Source organism: Podarcis tiliguerta (genome assembly GCF_965153285.1).
Source record: "Podarcis tiliguerta genome assembly, chromosome: 17".
Taxonomy (NCBI): domain Eukaryota; kingdom Metazoa; phylum Chordata; class Lepidosauria; order Squamata; family Lacertidae; genus Podarcis; species Podarcis tiliguerta.
This window is the reverse complement of record NC_139550.1, coordinates 22,217,049-22,236,687: the sequence shown is the minus strand read 5'-3', so window position 1 is coordinate 22,236,687 and position 19,639 is coordinate 22,217,049. Positions and strand designations below refer to the sequence as shown.

Sequence of the window (19,639 nt, the reverse complement as noted above, 5' to 3'; positions counted from 1 at the left end):
ATCTTAGGGGTATCCACTTACTTTCACAGCGTGGGAGAGGTTGTGCCCACTGCCCTAAATTGAGACAGTGCTGGACGGAATTCCCTTCGATGTGGAAACCCGGGTCGCAAAAGAGGGAGACTTTTGACCCTGGCTTTGAATCCGTTGTTGAAGTTCTCAGGTGAGGTATGGAACCTTCTAAGGGCGGGCAGTCTGAGAACAAAGGAAAACGCACACACAAAACAGCTAAAGCACATTAAAACAAGAGCTCCTGCAATCCCACATGGTTGTGTAACATAAATTAAATGAACATCTTAATTTAGTTGTTGAAGTTCACCACACTACTGCCAGATAATCAGCTGGAAGCCTGAGAGTTGCAGATTTTTCCAAACTTTGATTCCCAAAACTTTACTAGTCTTCCATGCTATGCAGGGAGGTTTGGAAGACATATATACATGCATCCAATGCTCACTTTCAGAAAAAACATAAGAGTATTATCTGTTTCAACAACCAAGGTTAAAACTATTTTCACAAGTGAAAAATAAACAAACAGCAAAACAGAACGCAGAGCCAAAATAAGATTAAAATTTCTGTTCCAATGAATGACTGGAAATCTCTCCCATTTGACCCAATCCTAAACTTTACTCTTTCAACATCTCAATCCAGGAAACCATAAATATTTTGCTCAAGGTCCCAAGGAACATTTATTACACAACACTGGAATCTGAAGAATGAAGACGGAATGTTCCAGTCATTAAATGAGCAAGTGTATCTGTGAAAGGCTAGTGAGCCACGGGGATAATAATATCATAGGTTTTGCACCACTTAAGGAGCACCAGTATACTAACAATTTATTTATTTATTGCTTTTTCTGCTTTCAGGGACTTATTTCTGTACTGAAACCAGCTTTGCAGGTGCTGCCAGAAGCTCTTTCTAAAAGCCCAACAATTCGCTGGTTGTCAAGTCATAGCAACATATGAATAGCCTATCTGGCAGTCACATAGTTTGTGTAGCTAGTGTCAAGGAGATAAAGCTCTGGCCCACTGGGCTGAAAAGGTTTCCCACCCCTACCTTCGGCAAATGTGTGAGGCCCCAGAGTCCTCCTCACAGTACTTCTGCTCCTCCAAACAAATTACAAGGCAAGCTACGTTTGACACACTAAGTTGGAATCTACACACATATAGAAACCATTCTGAAAATGCTTTTTTAAAAAATACATTGAATTTTCCATAAGGCTCACCATCGCCAGCTAGTGTCACATTGTATATTGCACTTAAAACACACTTAAAACATTTCATTTGCAGCTGTATAGCTGAGTCCTCAGTCAAGCAATGGCTTAATTGACAGCAGCACAGCAGCAACACAACTGGAGGAGCAAGAGCAACGCAACTGTGACTTACCCTTAAAGGACCCAACACATTGCCGCTAAGTCCTAGTTTGGCTGGGCATGCAATGAAGCACCTCTGACAAGCTTCCAGGGTGCACCAGGATTTCCTGAGCAGAGTTTTAAAACCATTGCATTATATTACAAAAACACTTTTAGGAGATAGAGCTCTAACCAGCACAGAATACGCTCTTGGAATCTATCTTCACTCTTCCAACAACCCCAGGAAGGAAATCTGGCCAGGCCAAGACATTGCCCTTTTGGAGTTCTTCTGGACAAGAAGTAGCCAAGGAATTCACCTGATAGTTCAAGAGAAAAGGGACAGATACAAGCTTGTTAATTAGTTGATTCATCCTCTTCCTTCTCACCGCAATGATCAGCGAATGATCAAACTGAACAAACCCATGTCCACTGTATCTGAATGTAAGACCTTCCTTTGAGAAATACTGGGAGTGTTGGACACACAGTGTTGTGCAGAAATGGTTGGAAGAATATCAGTTCTTCACTTATTTCCTGAAACATGGATCAGGCAGGAAAAAAGACAATCTAAAACAGGGGTAGGCGACCTAAGGCCCGGGGGCTGGATGCGGCCCAATTGCCTTCTCAATCTGGCCCATGGACGGTCCGGGAATCAGTGTGTTTTTACATGAGTAGAATCTGTCCTTTTATTTAAAATGCATCTCTGGGTTATTTGTGGGGCCTGTTTGGTGTTTTTACATGAGTAGAATGTATGCTTTTATTTAAAATGCATCTCCGGGTTATTTGTGGGGCATAGGAATTTGTTCATAATTTTTTTTCAAAATATAGTCCAGCCCACCACATGGTCTGCGGGATGGTGGACTGGCCCATGGCTGAAAAAGGTTGCTGACCCCTGCTCTTGAATATTCACGCCCCTTTCAGAAAAACACAGTGTTTTCATGAGAAAACAGAGATCTTGGAAGTCATTAAAACTGTTACATAACAACCCCAACACTCTAACCAACTCTACAACTTACGGCAACTAATTGCTTTCAACTAAAAACCTGTTTAAAGTGATGTACAGTGGTACCTCAGGTTAAGTACTTAATTCGTTCCGGAGGTCCGTACTTAACCTGAAACTGTTCTTAACCTGAAGCACCACTTTAGCTAATGGGGTCTCCTGCTGCCGCTGCGCTGCCAGAGCCCGATTTCTGTTCTTATCCTGAAGCAAAGTTCTTAACCTGAAGCACTATTTCTGGGTTAGCGGAGTCTGTAACCTGAAGCGTATGTAACCTGAGGTACCACTGTATGACCCGATACATAAACAAAGAACTTTAACACTTTCCCCTGGAGGTAGCTGTGGCTGTAAGGTAAGCTCTGAAAATGGTCCGCTACTCACTTGATCCGAAGAACCCCACAAAATCATGCACAAAATCCAACCTTTGTGTTCACTTTAAGAACACACGTGAGACTGCCCTGGCTATCAAAGGTATGCACATCCAGAAAGCTACCAAGTACTTGAAGGATGTGACCCCGAAGAAGCAGTGTGTTCCCTTCTGTTGTTACAATGGTGGTGTTGGCAGATGTGCCCAGGGCCAAGCAGTGGGGCTGGACACAGGGGTGTTGGCCAAAAACGAGTGCTGAGTTCCTCCTGCACATGCTTAAAAATGCTGAGAGCAATGCTGAGCTCAAGGGTCTGGATGTAGGCTCTCTGGTAATTGAGCACATTCAGGTTAACAAAGCTCCCCAAATGCGCAGGCGGACCTACAGGGCTCATGGTCGCTTGAACCCCTACAAGTGTTCTCCTTGCACATTGAGATGATCCTCACAGAGAAGGAGCAAATTGTCCCTAAGCCAGAAGAGGAAGTTGCTCAAAGGATAGAAGATATCTCAAAAGAAACTGAAGAAGCAGAAACTGATGGCTCGGGAATAAACATCTATTCAGTTTACAAATAAAAAACAAAATTGTAAGTTAAAACACCCCCCCCCAAAGAACTTCCACCCACTCTCATAGAAGTTGGTCATTTGAAGAAGGTCTGGTTAGCCTCCCTCCATCCTGTAAGTAGGGACGTGGGTGGCGCTGTGGGTTAAACCACAGAGCCTAGGACTTGCCGATTAGAAGGTCAGCAGTTCAAATCCCCGCGACGGGGTGAGCTCCCGTTGCTCAGTCCCTGCTCCTGCCAACATAGCAGTTCCAAAGCACATCAAAGTGCAAGTAGATAAATAGGTACCGCACTGGCGGGAAGGTAAACGGCGTTTCCGTGTGCTGCTCTGGTTCGCCAGAAGAGGCTTAGTCATGCTGGCCACATGACCCGGAAGCTGTACACCGGCTCCCTCGGCCATTAAAGCGAGATGAGTGCCGCAACCCCAGAGCCGGTCACAACTGGACCTAAAGGTCAGGGGTCCCTTTACCTTTACCCCGTAAGTGGTAGCCATGTTAGTCTGCTACAGCAAACAAAACAACAAAACAAAACAAAAACACACCAGAGTTTTGCAGTGCTACAGGCTATACTTTATGAGGTGTGCCTGCTTACACTGATAGATCAAGCACAGTTTAGGGTTTGGATGACACACTAAGTTGTGGTTCATAAAAATGCCACAGGAGGATGTGTGAGCCTGGGAGAAGCTAGGCTCATTCTTGTCTGAACACAGCTACTACCTTCTAATTTTATTACTGCCAACATGGTTTTATTTTTCACAGATATAAAACAATTCTGAGCAGCTGATGAGAGAAAGAGCAAAGGATCAGGCCCAGAATGTGGGAAATTGCTTAATATATTTTCATTTGCCAGACAGTGCACTCCTGAGCTTCAAAGAAACCCAATAAAATGTTACATATGTACCTGTTCTGGGGACAGAACATAACCCCAAATGTTGAGCTGGCTAATTGAGCCGACAAAAGACTCTGCTGGATTAAATCCTTCTCCTCTTTGGTCCTGCTCCTGTCCAAGAACTAACGCACCTCCACCTATTCACAAACGAAAAACAGAACAAGAAGATAACTGAATTGGGTCCCACCTTCTGTGCTGTAATTGAAAAGCATAAAAACCCCTCTCAATCAATATGCATCGTTGTTAAGTAATATAATCAAATAAATATGGAAAGGTCCGTACCAGGGATTTCTGATCCTACAGATAAACCACTGCCTCCATCGGATAATTTCCCATCGATATACACTCTCCAAGCTCCATCAAGGCTTGACCAGGTGACAGCAATGTGATGCCAATTACCATCGTTCACAGAAGGGCAGTCTGTAATACTCTCCTTCCCATTCACATAAAGAACCCACCTAATTAAGAGAGAGAACGAAGAAAATGATTCATCTTTGCCCAGGGATAAGGAAAAAAAATTGATTTAAAGGTGAACCTTCAAAATTTGCGCTTTCTGAAATAATTTGCAAAACGAAACACAGCCATCCTTTGAAATGCACACCTCTGCAGTTGTCCAGCCAAGTAATGTGTATTTTTAAAAAACATATATTAGGGTAAAGCATGTATACAAAAATGCTTTGTATTTAGGGGAAACTGCTTCACTAGGGAGCCTGATTACCTGAGAAATTTTCAAGGTTGTGTGTGCAGCAAATTACAGCTCTGCCCATGGAGAATGACGTGGTCCCCAAGAATACTGAAATTCATCTAGAGGGTAACACAGCACTGTTTTCAACTTCACACCTACCCGTTGTAATCTGTAAGCAGAAAGGCATTGTCACTTCCATTTTCCACCGCGTAAGAGATGGGAGTCCCATAATTAGTAGTGTCTGCCGATTTCATCCAGAACGCACAAGTGATTTCGCTGAGCGAGGGGAGGACGCTGTCAAGCATAACATAGCCATAGATCCCAGACACGTCAAAATCCAGATTAAATCTGGAAGACTGTTCTGCAACAAACGGGAAGGGGGAGGGGAAGTTTCACTGTTTCAATGGCTTGCTAAGAAACATGCTTGCCTTCAAAATGAACAATTTCGTTTGCTTTGCCACTTATGCTTCCCACATTAGTGAACTACGGAAGTTGATCCTGAGACAATCCTAAAATGCCTGGTTTCTGTAAGAAGCACCAGCCTCCAAACATATAGCCAGAAATCTAACATTCTCCTTTTTAAGGGCCTGCAGAAAACATGTCACTTTCTTGTTTTCGGATGGGATTGACTGTAACAATCTGCTTTGAGGTTGGATCTCACAATGCCATCCCAAAATCCTTCACCTCTTGCCTACAGACGTACCATCTGTTGCATCAAAGAGAAACTAAGATCTATGGATGAAGGGTGTGATAGAAATTTAATAAATAATAATAATAGCAACTACATATTGGATTGCTATCAGGACTGAAGCATGCAGTCAGGGGAAGGTTTAAGCCTTCCTTCGCCACCTGCCATCACAACGAAAACGCCCCTCCCATAATTAATATTTTTAAAAAGGCTCCCAGTGTTTCATGGTAAGCTAACTCTTACCACGCAATGCGTTACACTGATTGGTAGAGAAAACGGAATAACATGCAGATTTGCAAAGCTTTGGCAAGGAGAAATGCTCATAATTTGTTAGGGATCAAAAAGAATTACCGTATTTTTCGTCCCATAGGGCACACCGGCCCATAGGACGCACCTAGTTGTTTTTTTTGGGGGGGGGGAATAAAGGAAAATATTTTTTCCTTTATTTCCCCCCCAAAACCAGGGCGGGGAATCCAAACCAGGTTGGGGAACAGCGGGATGGCAGCCTTCTGCCTCCCCGCTGTCCCCCGAGCTTGTGGGGCTGGCGCTGGGGAGAAGCGCGCTTCTCCCCAGCGCCAGCCTCCAAACCAGGTCGGGGAACAGCGGGAAGGCGCGCTGCGCTTCCCCGCTGTCCCCTGAGCTTGTGGGCTGCAGGCTGCTGCCCGCAAACCTTGCGGGCCCACGGGAACTCCCGCCAGGCTTGCAAGGCTTGCACAGAGCTTCCTGAAGCCTGGAGAGCGAGAGGGGTCGGTGCGCACCGACCCCTCTCCCTCTCCAGGCTTCAGCGAAACCCTGCATTCGCCCCATAGGACGCACACACATTTTCCCTTCATTTTTGGAGGGGGAAAAGTGCATCCTATAGGGCGAAAAATACGGTAATGGCAGGGCTGCCTTTTTCGCAAAGTGCAGGTATAGCATTATTTATTGCAAGATGAAAGTATACAGTATCATATATGTGTGCTACAGCACACCAACATAATATAAAGCAGAGTAGGAATAAAATCTTTTCCATAGTAGCAAGGACTGAATGCATTGCACTGCCCAAAATCTGCTCTGAAGCGTTGCAGGGAAGCTTTGTGGATTCTGTTGCATGGGCAGAATTCGTTCTGTTTATGCAGTAGCTTCTTGCATAAAACCTCAAGCATTTGGAGGAAATCCAGAGGTAACACTGGAGTTCTGTACTGTTACAAGAAATGAAATTGCCACTTCAGCAGAGACAAAAACTCTATATGCTGGTTTTCTATTTGCAAAGGTTTCCTTTTTGTTGTTGTTGTTAAATCGTTTTTATTAATTTTCCAGTAAAAAACATCCAATTAACATATCAAATCAGAATCCAATAAAAATAAAAAACTAAAATAAAAAAGGTTGACTTATCTTCCAAATTGTAATTATTAATTTTTTGGACTTCCCATAGTCTGGACCTTGAAGCATAACTCCAAATCTCAATCCTGCCTCTGGTTGTTATTTCCATATTTCCACATCTCAATTTTAACACTCTAACTTCTTGTCTCTGGCTCTGCGATTCTCAATCATGTCAGAAATCATATATCCTTTCGTTTCCTCTTTTTAATGGGATTTGATTTGGTATTTAAATCATTATGATCGTGAACACTGCCCTTTGCAAAATCTCCTACATTCACGGCAGCCGTCTGGTATCAGTTCAAAACTGCACTAGCGTTGCCATGAAGCTTTGCCAAGCCTTCCTTCTCCTGATACTTTGGTCTTGTGTACCTGTTTCACACCTGCTGCCTGTAAAGCCAGGGGGACATTTACAAATGTACGCGTTCAAGGCATCCACACAAGTCGCTTGGTTTGTACAGGGATTGGATTCACACTCATTTATGTTCACTTCACACTGCGGTCCTGTGTATCCTCTGACACAGTGGCACCTGTGGACAAAAAACCCCAAAAGCACCTTTTAGTGCAGCAGTCCACAAAACAAAATCCTGGTTGTTCTGAGTGAAATGAGGGAGCAAAGCAGAGGGGAAACTGGTGCTACAAGTTCCAAGCAGCCTGTGCAGATGGCCAGTTTGAAAAAAACAAACCCAATACAGTGGTACCTCTGGTTGTGAATGGGATCCGTTCCGGAGCCCCGTTTGCAACCTGAGCAGAATGCAATCCGTGTCTGCGCGTGTCGCAATTTGCTGCTTCTGCGCATGCGTGTGACGTCATTTTGAGCATCTGCGCATGCGCGAGCGGCGAAACCCGGAAGTAACCCATTCTGTTACTTCTAGGTCGCCATGGGACACAACCTGAAAATGCTCAACCTGAAGCAAACTCAACACAAGGTATGACTGTAGTTCACTATTTTGACATGCTTTCGAACTGCTAGGTGGGCAGGAGCAGGGACCGAGCAACGGGAGCTCACCCCGTCGCGGGGATTTGAACCGCTGACCTTCTGATAGGCAAGTCCTAGGCTCTGTGGTTTAACCCACAGCACCACCCGCGTCCCTCTACTAGGGAGTAAGCACCCTTAAACTCAACAGGGCTTATTACTGGGAAAAACACGTACAGAGCTGTGCTGTAGATGAAGCTAATGCTTGTCGCTTTTTACCTGTAGCCATTGATAGCATCACTGCAGGTGCCTCCATTTTCACAAGGCCTGCTGAGACATTCATTAATGTTTTTTTCACAGAGGGTACCAATAAACCCAGACGGACACTTGCAATAGAAACCTCCAACCCGATCCTCGCAGGTAGCTTTGTTTAAACAGGGGTTTGAAAGGCATTCATTTATCTCTGCTTCACAGTGAGTACCTGAGAAGAAAGGTGTAGAGAGGAAACTTAGGGGTGGGGGAATAGGAGCATAATGCCTTTATCGGGCAATTTCTAGATTTCAGGAACTTTGACAGATTAAAAAGAACAGAGATGAAAACTAAAGAATATTCCAGAAAATAATAATAATAATAATAATAATAATAATAATAATAATGTTTTATTTATACCCCGCCCTCCCTGGCCAGAGCCGGGCTCAGGGCAGCTAACACCAGTAAAATTACAGTAAAAACATAATGGGGGGGGGAACCCCAATTTAAAATACAGGTTAAAATGCAGTTTAAAATGCAGCCTCATTTTAATGAAAATGAAAACAACAACAGTGATTTATTAGTTAGGTTAAACACAACACTAACAAATGCACCTTTCCTCACCAAAACACACTGGGGGAAGTTATTTAGGCGTTGCAGCAACATATTTTGCTAGCATATTAATGCTTAAAATCTTTGCCAATCTTTTTCATGTAACAGAGTTCCTGTTTAAAATGCTAAGGGACTGTATGAATCTGAAACGAAAGCTATATCTTTATATTTCTTTTCAATAAAAGCTGAAATCCTCTCAATTCTATCAATACAGAATACACTGAGGCTGTATTTAAACAGAAATGTCTGAAGGTAGTGGTGCTTCTAAACAAGCAATGACAAAAATAGCCTGGTGTACTTCTTACAACACACGTCAGAAGATGAAGCGTACACCCTCAGGTGCTTTCTCCTGCTAATGTCTGCATAGAAAGCTGCTGTTAAAGGCAGAGGAACAATATAAAAAGCTGGCAACTCTTAATACAAACCAATCAGTTATTTACCTGTGAATCCTTCTGCACACAGACACTGGTAAGAGTTGGTACCATCAATGCAGACCGCTTCATTCAGACATGGATTTGAACTGCATTCATTTACTTCTTCTTCACACTGCAAGCCTTCAAGCAACAATGGTTACAGAGCATTGTTAACAGTTCAGATGCATGGAAGATGCAACTCTAAAAAACACTGAATTGGTCGTTCTAAAAATCTATTCAGGTTGAACAGAGTCTCCATGTTTCATTTACCACATATTATGTGGTTCCTCGTGTGCTTTCCACCCACAGCATGAGTTTCCAGGTTTCAAAATGAGCCATGTGGCACACCCACATTGCACGAACTACCGTATTTTTCGCTCTATAGGACACACTTTTCCCCCTCCGAAAATTAAGGGGAAATGTGTGTGCGTCCTATGGAGCGAATGCAGGCTCCTTGGCTTCAGCGATAGCAACACGAAGCCTCCAAAGCGCAGAGGGAGTGCTCCCTCCGTGCTCCGGAGGCTACGTGTTGCTTTCGCTGAAGCCTGGAGAGCGAGAGGGGTCGGTGCGCACTGACCCCTCTCGCTCTCCAGGCTTCAGGGATAGCCACCTGAAGCCTTTGGAGCGCAGCAGTACCTCGCGCTGCGCTCCAAAGGCTTCGGGTTCCTTTTGCTGAAGCCGGGAAAGCAAGACTCTCCTGGCTTCAGCAGAGAGGGAGAGCTGCGCAGCGCCCCTTCAGCGAAGTGGGAGGAGAAATGGAAGGGGCTCCATTTCTCCTGCCGCTTTGCTGAAGGGATGCTGAGCAGAGAGGGGGAGAATTTTTCTTCTTCTTGTTCTCCCCCTCTAAAACAAGGTGCGTCCTATGGTCGGGTGCATCCTATAGAGCGAAAAAGACGGTATTTATTGTTCTCTGGTACTGCTAAGGAATCTGACAATCTCCTCTCCTTTGCAGTACAAATTAGAGCTCCTTGCTGGACACTGCATAGGCTCAATGAGTTACTACGTGGCTCGGTTTGTCACAAAGCTTTAATTCAATTTTTATTTTCTCAAGGAGGATTTTGCTTGAGTTGATGCTCTAGTCTAGATGACATGCTAAGCTATAGTTAAGTGCTGCAGGGACAAGCCTGAGTGGCCCTTGGGTTTGTTTGCTTTGTCGCCCCAGTACAGCCACAGAAAAGGAGACTAGAAGCAACTCAAATGGGATATGCCCAGAGATGGAAAGAGGGAATAATACCCCTAACCCCCCCCCCAAAAAAAAGGATGGCAGATGAAACTGATAGAATATGTAGAAATGGCAGGATTGATAAACAGAGTTGGAGATCAAGATGAAAAAAGATTTAAGAAAGACTGGAAATGTTTTGTAGATTATTTGGAAAATTATTGTAAGCACATTGAAAAGTTAACAGTAATAGAGTACTGTATTTTTCCATGTATAAGACTATATTTGCCCCCATTTTTAAAAAGTTTTCCGTCCTATACATGGAATGTTGCAATATATAAATACAGTCATAAAGGTAAAGGGTAAAGGGACCCCTGACCATTAGGTCCAGTCGTGGCCGACTTTGGGGTTACGGCGCTCATCTCGCTTTATTGGCCGAGGGAGCCGGCGTACAACTTCCGGGTCATGTGGCCAGCATGACTAAGCTGCTTCTGGCGAACCAAAGCAGTGCATGGAAATGCCGTTTACCTTCCCACCAGAGTGGTACCTATTTATTTACTTGCACTTTGACATGCTTTCGAACTGCTAGGTTGGCAGGAGCAGGGACCGAGCCACGGGAGCTCACCCCGTTGTGGGGATTCGAACCACCGACCTTCTGATCGGCAAGTCCTAGGCTCTGTGGTTTAACCCACAGCGCCACCCACGTCCCTAAATACAGTCATACCTTGGGTTAAATACGCTTCAGGTTGAGCGTTTTCAGGTTGCGGTCTGCGGCGACCAGGAAGTAACGGAATGGATAACTCCCGGGTTTCGCCACTCACGCATGCGCAGACGCTCAAAATGACGTCAGACGCATGTGCAGAAGCGGCAAATCACGACCCGCGCACACACGGACATGCAGACGCGGGTTGCGTTTTGCTCAGGATGCAAATGGGGCTCTGGAACGGATCCCATTCGCATCCAGAGGTACCACTGTAAATTTATTTCTTAATTTTGGGCTCGAAATATAGGGGCCATCTTATACATGCGGATGTCTTATACATGGAAAAATATGGTAAATTCACCAGTAATAACTATGGAGATATAAAAAATGAGAAAATGGAATGACAGGGGTTAACCAGAATATGCAGCGGAAAAGAAAGTAATGAAGTGAACCAAGGAAAGGGCGGGGGGAAGTTGAAACTAAATGTGTATTTGGATTATTATCTATTGCTTTAAGTGTAAAATGAAAATGATATATAAAACTTTAAAAGAAAAGGAGACTAGAAGCACCCACTACTATTTTTTAAAAACTAATCACTGTTTGTTATTATTTCCGACACTTACAAACTGTGTTTAGTCTAAACTATGGTCAGTGAATAAGCCAGGCTCAGAAACTGTGGACTGAGTCTGGCTTATTCAATAAACCATAGCTTAACCACAGAGCTTGTTCTTACCAGACAAAATGGGCTCATCCACACTTTACATGTGTCTGAGTGGTTTTCTACTTGTCCCACACTTTCTAGTCCAAGCAATTTCCCATTTCCACAGAAAAACCATTGCATTGGAGCCAATGTCAATCCACAAAAAAATCCGATTTTTCTCTGGGTTTTCTTTGAGATCTCGAGTACAGATACATTGCTGATCAACTCCCATGCTCTATGTATTCAAGCTTTGAAATTCTGACCATGCACCAAACAGGGGCCTGACCCCTTGGTTTCTCACTTTACCCGCTTTGAGGCCACAGCTGGGTGTTCTGATGCACTGCAACGCCATTGCAATGTGCCCAGGTATTCTCTAGAATGCGAGGATTTCCCACATCTCAAAAAAATGTAAGCGCTTTGAGGTTGTTGTGTTGTTGTTGTTTTTTAAAAAAAGTTTAAGGGGCATACAAGTTACATTAAATAAATAAAATAGGCAAACTATCCAGCAACCCACTTTTCTACAAACTCTTGGCGTAAAGGCTACTCCCACAACAGATATACCTATCATCCCTGACCACTGGTCCTGTTAGCTAGGGATGATGGGACTTGTAGTCCCAAAACAGCTGGAGGGCCAAGTTTTAGCCACCACCGCCATAAAGTAATAAACAACCAAAATGTGGTTCTCCTTTTTTGCATAAAAAACCAGAACACCCTTAGCTTTTGCTAGACCTAATCCTTCCACTTTCGTTTTTGTTTTTGCCAAATTACTCTGTAAAAACTTGCTCATATTTATTCCTAGTGCCTGTTCCAAGACTGACAATCTAGGAATACAGAACTTTTGCACTTTTTATTGTTCTGTTGGAAGAATATTTCAGGAATTTCTTCTCATTTTTATTATGATTGCAAACTGTTTTTAAATTCTCTGGCTCTTAATAGATTTTATCTGTTTGTATTTTATCTTATCACGACACTCTTGAGACTCTTTTACACCAAGTAACTAACAAAGTATGGAGTTTCAACAAGTGAAAGGTTGACTGAAGAGACCACCTGATTTTGTGTTAAGATCGCTGAAGTCTGGAAGTCCTGGCGTGAATCAGAAGAAGGCAGTTTCATACGCTCACGAAAACTGAATTCTAAAATTAATCTCCTAGATCTTACCACCAGCATTTTTATCTCCATAAATACAAGTGCTAAATCTTAGACTGTCAGCACAATCCCAGCTATTTTGGACACAGTCTGGTTACTGAAGCTAAGCAGACCTCTCTCTGTAAGCTGCCTGGATATGAGAACCATCTATAAGTTGCAAAAAGCAGGGAATACGGACCATATCAGTGGGACAAGCTTTAAGATAAGTATGAATTGCAGCCTCTGACATCTTAAATAAGCATTTTTTTGTATAATCAGAACTTCTAAAACATGCACTGTTGTATCAACTTCCTCTACATCGCAACCATAAAAAGTGTGCTGATTATTATATCATTAGCTGACTGAAAAGGTCCAATTTCTTGGAACTAATGAACTTATTCCACAGAAGGCAAATAATTTAAAAGCGAAATCAAGTACAGTGGTACCTCAGGTTACATACGCTTCAGGTTACATGCGCTTCAGGTTACAGACTCCACTAACCCAGAAATAGTACCTTGGGTAAAGAACTTTGCTTCAGGATGAGAACAGAAATTGTGCTCTGACGGTGCGGCGGCAGCAGGAGGCCCCATTAGCTAAAGTGGTGCTTTAGGTTAAGAACAGTTTCAGGTTAAGTACAGACCTCCGGAACGAATTAAGTACTTAACCTGAGGTACCACTGTATGACCAACACTTGTTTTTTTCTTCTTTTTTTTAAAGTATGCAAGCTGGAGTTGACACCTGAGTTCATCATTTGTCACCTGTATAGCCTGGCTGGCACTGGCAAATGAAAGTTGCATTGCCATCCTCGCAAATCCCTTTGTTGAGACAGGGGTGTGACTTGCACTCATCAATATCTGTTTCACATTTTAAGCCTAAAACACAACCCAAAAGAACACAAAAGGAAAAAAAATATATTGGGGTTACTAAGGAGGGGCAGGGGAAGAAACAGCAAACTAAAATTGCAAATGAATATAACATAAATAAATAAGTATATACGAAAAGGTCGGGATTCAACTTGTGTGTCTGTCAGAAGATGTCCTTTGCAACGGCTTCTACTTGTGCAAAATGGCTTTCCCCTCTACTCTACTCTCCTTGGGAGCCATCGTGGTGTAGTGGTTAAGAGCAGTAGACTCGTAATCTGGTGAACTGGGTTCGATTCCCCGCTCCTCCACATGCAGCTGCTGGGTGACCTGGGGCCAGTCACACTTCTTTGAAGTCTCTCAGCCCCATTCACCTCACAGAGTGTTTGTTGTGGGGGAGGAAGGGAAAGGAGATTGTTAGCCGCTTTGAGACTCCTTAGGGTAGTGATAAAGCGGGATATCAAATCCAAATCCAAACCCCTCTTTCCCCATCCCAACAACCCATATATTGGCTTGGGGTGTGTGTGTGTCTGGAGAGCCTGGTACCCCATTCCTTTTCCATATCAGGATGCTTGCTGTCTTTACAATTTCTTTTTACAATTTCTTTTTTCAGCAACACAAACTTTTAAGTGAAGTTTCTAAACCCCATCTTGTATCTGTTCAGGATGCGAAATGGTTGCTATGCATGTTTTTATTGTTAAGTTGCTTCAAAATCTTTCAGGAGAAGCGAATAATCAAGTATTTCAGAATGAAATGTGAATAACTAAATAAAAGTTTCTAGCTAAGTGAAGTGCTGCTTAAATGTAAATACACAGTATTAAAATACATTCTATGAAAACAATTCATGCCATCTAGCTAAAGTTATAGGACATGCAGCCTGGTCTTGTTTGTGGCTTCAGAAATGGTTCCTACTGAGTTTGTTGTCACTTAATCCTATGCACCAGGGATGGGGAACATGGTATCTTCTACATGTTTGGACCAGCATGCCCAATGGTCAGATGATGCAAACTATAGTCCATCGACATCTGGAGTAGGGTTGGGGGTTAGATCATCCAAAACTGGGTTTGAGGTCCATATCGTGATATCGGTTTCATAATTTGTGACCTGGCAATATATCGCAAATCATGATATGTGTGTGTGTCTGATATGCAAAAATTCCAATGTTAACTCTGCTGGCTCAGCTCCCCCCTACATCCTGCAGGGGGCAGCGAGCCACGAAAGCAGCCGCTGGCAAAATGCCTCTACATAGCTCAATCCTTATTTCAGACATTGTGATACATTGGTATAGTGTGATGCTTAGCTGGTGACAGATCGTGATGCTGAAAACCATGTATCGCCCAGCCCTGTTCTGTAGGTCCATGGGTTCTCCATCTCTGCTACACACAGTAACTAGGGAATATGCACCAATGAACTTGGTGGGACCCTAACCTTAGGAGCAGGCTGCACATCCTATTAATACTGATGTATCAAGTTAATCGTTACTAACAAGCTTCAATGCTTTCCGTAGGAGTTAGTCACAAACAGTTGTACTGGAGCCACAGGTGCAAGAGCTCACGGTGGAAAAAAAAAACCCTAATACATTTTCTCTCCTTCCACTCACAATTATTTGGACCCAACCCTTGGTGTGCTGTACAAGATGCCAATCGACACTATCGTTTACCTTCATATCCAGGGAAGCATATGCAGATGTACCCACTTCCAACATGCTTGCAAGTACCATTTTTGCACGGTTCCAGGAAACACTCGTGGAATACCTGTTTGCCAATGGAAATAACACAGTTTGTTAAGGAAGCAAAATGCAAGCAAAGTGAACCCTGAAAGCAACAAACTGGTTTACCCTCCCCAGAAGTATAAGCTAGGCTAGTTAAATAATTAAATAAACGTCAAGTCCTAGTAAGTGACATACGATTATTATATCATATGCTTGAAGGTTTGTAGGGTTTTGTCCAAATCGAGTCTTGGGCTAAATTTAGTATTTTCCATGGCTTGAAATATTCCCAACTGCTTGGGTTGAATTGCAGAACACACTGATTGAATAGGGAGAACTGTTCTGCTGCTCCCATGCACAGTTTTGGCAGCTTCTAGTAATGGATGGATGAAACACCTGTGGCAAAATCACCATTTGGGATTAGATGGCAGTGATGGGAAAAGATGCACAATGGAGGTGGAGGAAAAGTAGTCATCATCAGCACCAAGAACAATGTTATTGAAAAAGCACATTTCCGCAGTGAGTATTGAAAAGCCCTCAAAAGGGACCACACATTTTGACACTCATCCAAACTGACACAAAAACAAGGCAAGGAGTTTGGGCTCATTCCTGCAACTGTAAATTGTATGCAAAATTGTAAAGACAGTGCAGCACAGAGGTTAAAGGAACTGGTGAGACTTGGGTTCAAAACTACACTTAGCCATGAATCTCGCTGGGTAACTGTGGGCCACTCACTGTGTTAAGTTGTGGGTGAACATATCAGACGACACAGCGATTCTTCAAACAGCTCTTGTTTATTCACGGGCCAGAACAGAACTGAACTGAAGGGTTCAGCCAGCCTGTTTATATAGAGCTCCACTAGAACGTAACAGTAACCATTTTCTGTAACTATCCAATCACTGAACGTCACTTTCAACCCCTTATTTGCATATGTGGACCTGAGTGAAAACTATCTACAGTATCCCCCTGCTGGCCCAGGGTGAGAACTTCAGTACATAACACCCTGTCTCTCAGTCTAACCTATCTCAGAGTTGTAGTGAGGATAAAAGGGGAAAGAGACATGTATTGTATTTATATTCTATTCTTATTTATAGATTCGTATCCTTCTTTTCAAGAAACCCCCGCTCCAAAGCAATTTAGAAGCCACATGTCAAACATGCAAAATTTAAGGTATATTATTTCCTCTAGCTCCTTGAGGGGAAAAGGTGGGACAGAAGTGAAATACAGAACAATAATATTATAAGAGACAAATACTGTATGCATGCAAGATGTTTTCATTTTTTAATACTAATGCTAACTTTAGACAATTATGACGTTTGTTCTTGCCTGGCTGCTGATTTGGTATTTGTTGCTGATGTTTTCTGGGGAGACTGGCAGTGCTACACTCTCTTCTGCTGCAGAGAAAGTAGAGCCAAAACCTAAATAGGATTGAATGAAAGCAGCTGTAAAAATTCCACTGACAAGGTCCTCTGAGTCAAGGTTGTGACATAATCAATGATACAGCAATGGAAAAAGAATCAGCCTTGATTTGTGCAGATATAGATAGATCTATTCAATTACAGGGTCAATTGAAGCATGCGAACCTGATAACCACGAATGTGTGCCTCAGCTAGACTCTCTTGTCTTTGAGCATGGAACTATTGGTTTGTATAGGGCCACACAAGATGTGACAGCTTCTTGCCACACATACAGCTAGATAATTTTATTTATGATCTCTGTCAGTTCTTCATTCCCAAGTCCATTCTGTCTTGTTTTTGTTTGCTTGAATATGTGGACTGAACAGAATTCTCACCCATCCTTACACTAGCTGCTCACTTCCACACAACACCTCTCCCCAAACACTTTTCTTGCAGGTAAACATCTTTCTGGGGGCAAGCTAAGGATGGAGAAAGGTTTCTGTTGTCACTTGCGTGCCTCTTTCCCTCAACCCATGTGTTTTCAGGGGGAAAAAACAACTTGTTAAACACTTGGATCGGCTGCTAACACATCTAGTTTGACCCAAACTCCCACTAACGTTTCAGTTTGAACATCTCAGCAACTTTGTTCTTAGAGAGCTAACACCAGTCTTCAGGTCTTGTTCCACTAGAAAGCTTTGGCAATGTCTAAGGAAGAAGCGACCATGCCGGAACTATGGGTCTTTTAACTGTCTTAATTCCCACTAGATTTCTCAGTAAACCTGACCCTAGTTCAGGGTTTCACAAACTTGCATCTCCAGCTGTTTTGGGACTACAATTCCCATCATCTCTGACCACAGATTCAGTTAGCTAGGGAAGATGGGAGTTGTAGTTCCAAAAAAAGAGCTGGATACCCAAGTTTTGAAAACCCTGCCCTAGTTCTATTCATTAAATCCCTGAATTAAGTATCTTTCTTAAATATTTAGGCCCACTGCAGATGAATGCCAGCAAATGTATGGACCATGTTTGTAGCAGTGGGAGTAGGAGGAACGCCAGCACACATGAAAGAAAACAGGCTGCAACTTTTGAGACCAGCTTATCAAACCATAAACCCGATTATTTGGCCTTCAGGACGGTGGGACGACTGAATTTGCTAGTGCCCAGCCTATGTGCTGGGTACAGTGGGAGGGATTCATGCTAGAAGTCCCAGAAGCCCTGCACAAGGTCTGATGGTTGCACAACAGGGCTTTCCTCCTTCTCCCCCCTGTGCACCACCTACAATTGGCCCGGGGTGTGTGTATCAGGATAACCCCCTAAACAGCATGCCAGGGGAAGAAGAGGAACTGTGCCATCTGTCAAGGTGGAAAGCTTGTGCTGATGGAACATTCCACGTAGTGTGACACGGAGTTTCTTGCTATGAAAGGACAGCGAAGGCAGCAACAAGCTTTCCCTTGGAAACAACCATTAGTAAAAGCATGTTGCTATGTAACTTGGAAAAAAACCACAATTTTTATTAGATTTTATATTTGAAACATCCAGTTATCACATCATATAACAAAAATAAAGAAAAAGATAGTTTTCCCCTCCCCCCTACGACTTCCCTCAACTTCCTCTTCTGGTTTATTTTTAATGTCTTCTCCTGCATTCTTTGATATAGCTTATATTTTAATGTCTTAAACCTCTAATGTTATTACACTTTCTATATATTTTACAGCATCCTTCTAAATATATTAATTTTGTTGATTGTGTTTACTCAAAACCTGCTAGTGAGTTCACTTCTTTACAGTATTTCTGTAGGTATATCATAAATGGTTCCCAATCTCTCCCGAAGTCTTTATTGTCCTTGTCTCAAATACTTTCAGTTAGTTTTGCCATTTCGGTGTATTCCATTAGTTTTCCTTGCCATTCTTTTTTTGGTACTCTATCACTCTTCCATCTTTGGGCTAGCAGTATCCTAGCTGCAGTTGTAGCGTACATAAAGAGTTTCTGTCTCTCTTTTGGCAAGTCTTGACCTAGAATGCCTAACAATTGCTACGTAACTTTGACCATTAACCCTACTGCCAATTTTTCATATTCTTCAGAGAAAATAACTTACTTGAACAGTCCGTTATAGACCTGGCGCCGATCACGGTAGTAGTCCCATAAAATGGGCAAGACAGGCAATAGGACTTTCCGGGGTCAGGCTGATAATAGTCCCTGGGACAAGGGTGGCAGGGCATTAAACCAGAGCGAGAGAATTCTCCAGATGGACAAGGTACTGCAAAGTGCAAAACAAAAACCCATTTCAACGACTACCATACAATCATACCTCATGTTACGTTTGCTTCATGTTACGTTCTTTCAGGTTATGTCCCGTGGCGACCCGGAAGTACTGGAAAGGGTGACTTCCGGGTTTCGACGCTTGCGCATGCGCAGAAGCGCAAAGTGACTTCATGCGCACGTGCAGAAGTGGCGAATCGCAACCTGTGTGTGCACAGACAACGCACAACCGCTGTGGGTTGTGGTCTTTTCATGCTGTGAACGGGCCTCTGGAACGGATCCCATTCGCAACCAGAGGTACCACTGTTGTACCACAGGTGTTGTTGTTTTTTACACAAAATATTGGAGATCCTTTTTCTCAAGATGGAAAAAGAGGAGGATATTGAGATTTGAAGGCCAGACTAGACATCTGGCACCTTTTATTAACTTCTGCTGAGATCTAGGCTGCAAAAACAGGAGGCAGATCAGACTCCTAATTGGTTACCTGACTTGCGTGATGAGTCATGATTTGTGCAGGCCTGGAAAGCAGTAGCATATATGAAATGCTAAGACATCAGTGATGCACAGGAGTGATCTGTGATCAGTGTTAATTATTAGAAATCACTATGGAATATTTGTCAATGGAGGAAAATTGTCCCCAAAGAGATTATTTCTGTA

General features: G+C 43.1%; 1 protein-coding gene and 1 pseudogene across 3 annotated transcripts in view; one reads left to right on the top strand and one right to left on the bottom strand.

Annotated features, from left to right (window-relative positions):
- Window positions 1-19,639, bottom strand: part of SVEP1 (sushi, von Willebrand factor type A, EGF and pentraxin domain containing 1) — a 138,233-nt gene that overhangs the window by 55,814 nt on the left and 62,780 nt on the right. For both annotated transcript variants that reach the window (XR_014506257.1, XM_083419154.1), the window contains exons 19-30: window positions 18,819-18,980; window positions 16,656-16,747; window positions 15,282-15,375; window positions 13,520-13,633; window positions 9,102-9,215; window positions 8,080-8,281; window positions 7,257-7,414; window positions 4,997-5,198; window positions 4,435-4,610; window positions 4,165-4,289; window positions 1,539-1,662; window positions 22-192 (exon numbers count right to left, since the gene is read on the bottom strand). Coding sequence is in view for 1 of the 2 variants with exons in the window: in XM_083419154.1 (XP_083275280.1) it covers window positions 22-192; window positions 1,539-1,662; window positions 4,165-4,289; window positions 4,435-4,610; window positions 4,997-5,198; window positions 7,257-7,414; window positions 8,080-8,281; window positions 9,102-9,215; window positions 13,520-13,633; window positions 15,282-15,375; window positions 16,656-16,747; window positions 18,819-18,980 (1,734 nt within the window). In the remaining variant the exon portion in view is untranslated. The remainder of the gene's footprint in view (window positions 1-21; window positions 193-1,538; window positions 1,663-4,164; window positions 4,290-4,434; window positions 4,611-4,996; window positions 5,199-7,256; window positions 7,415-8,079; window positions 8,282-9,101; window positions 9,216-13,519; window positions 13,634-15,281; window positions 15,376-16,655; window positions 16,748-18,818; window positions 18,981-19,639) is intronic.
- Window positions 2,650-3,299, top strand: LOC310667817 (large ribosomal subunit protein uL22-like; annotated as a pseudogene). Its single transcript has one exon. The product of its transcript is annotated as a large ribosomal subunit protein uL22-like (transcript).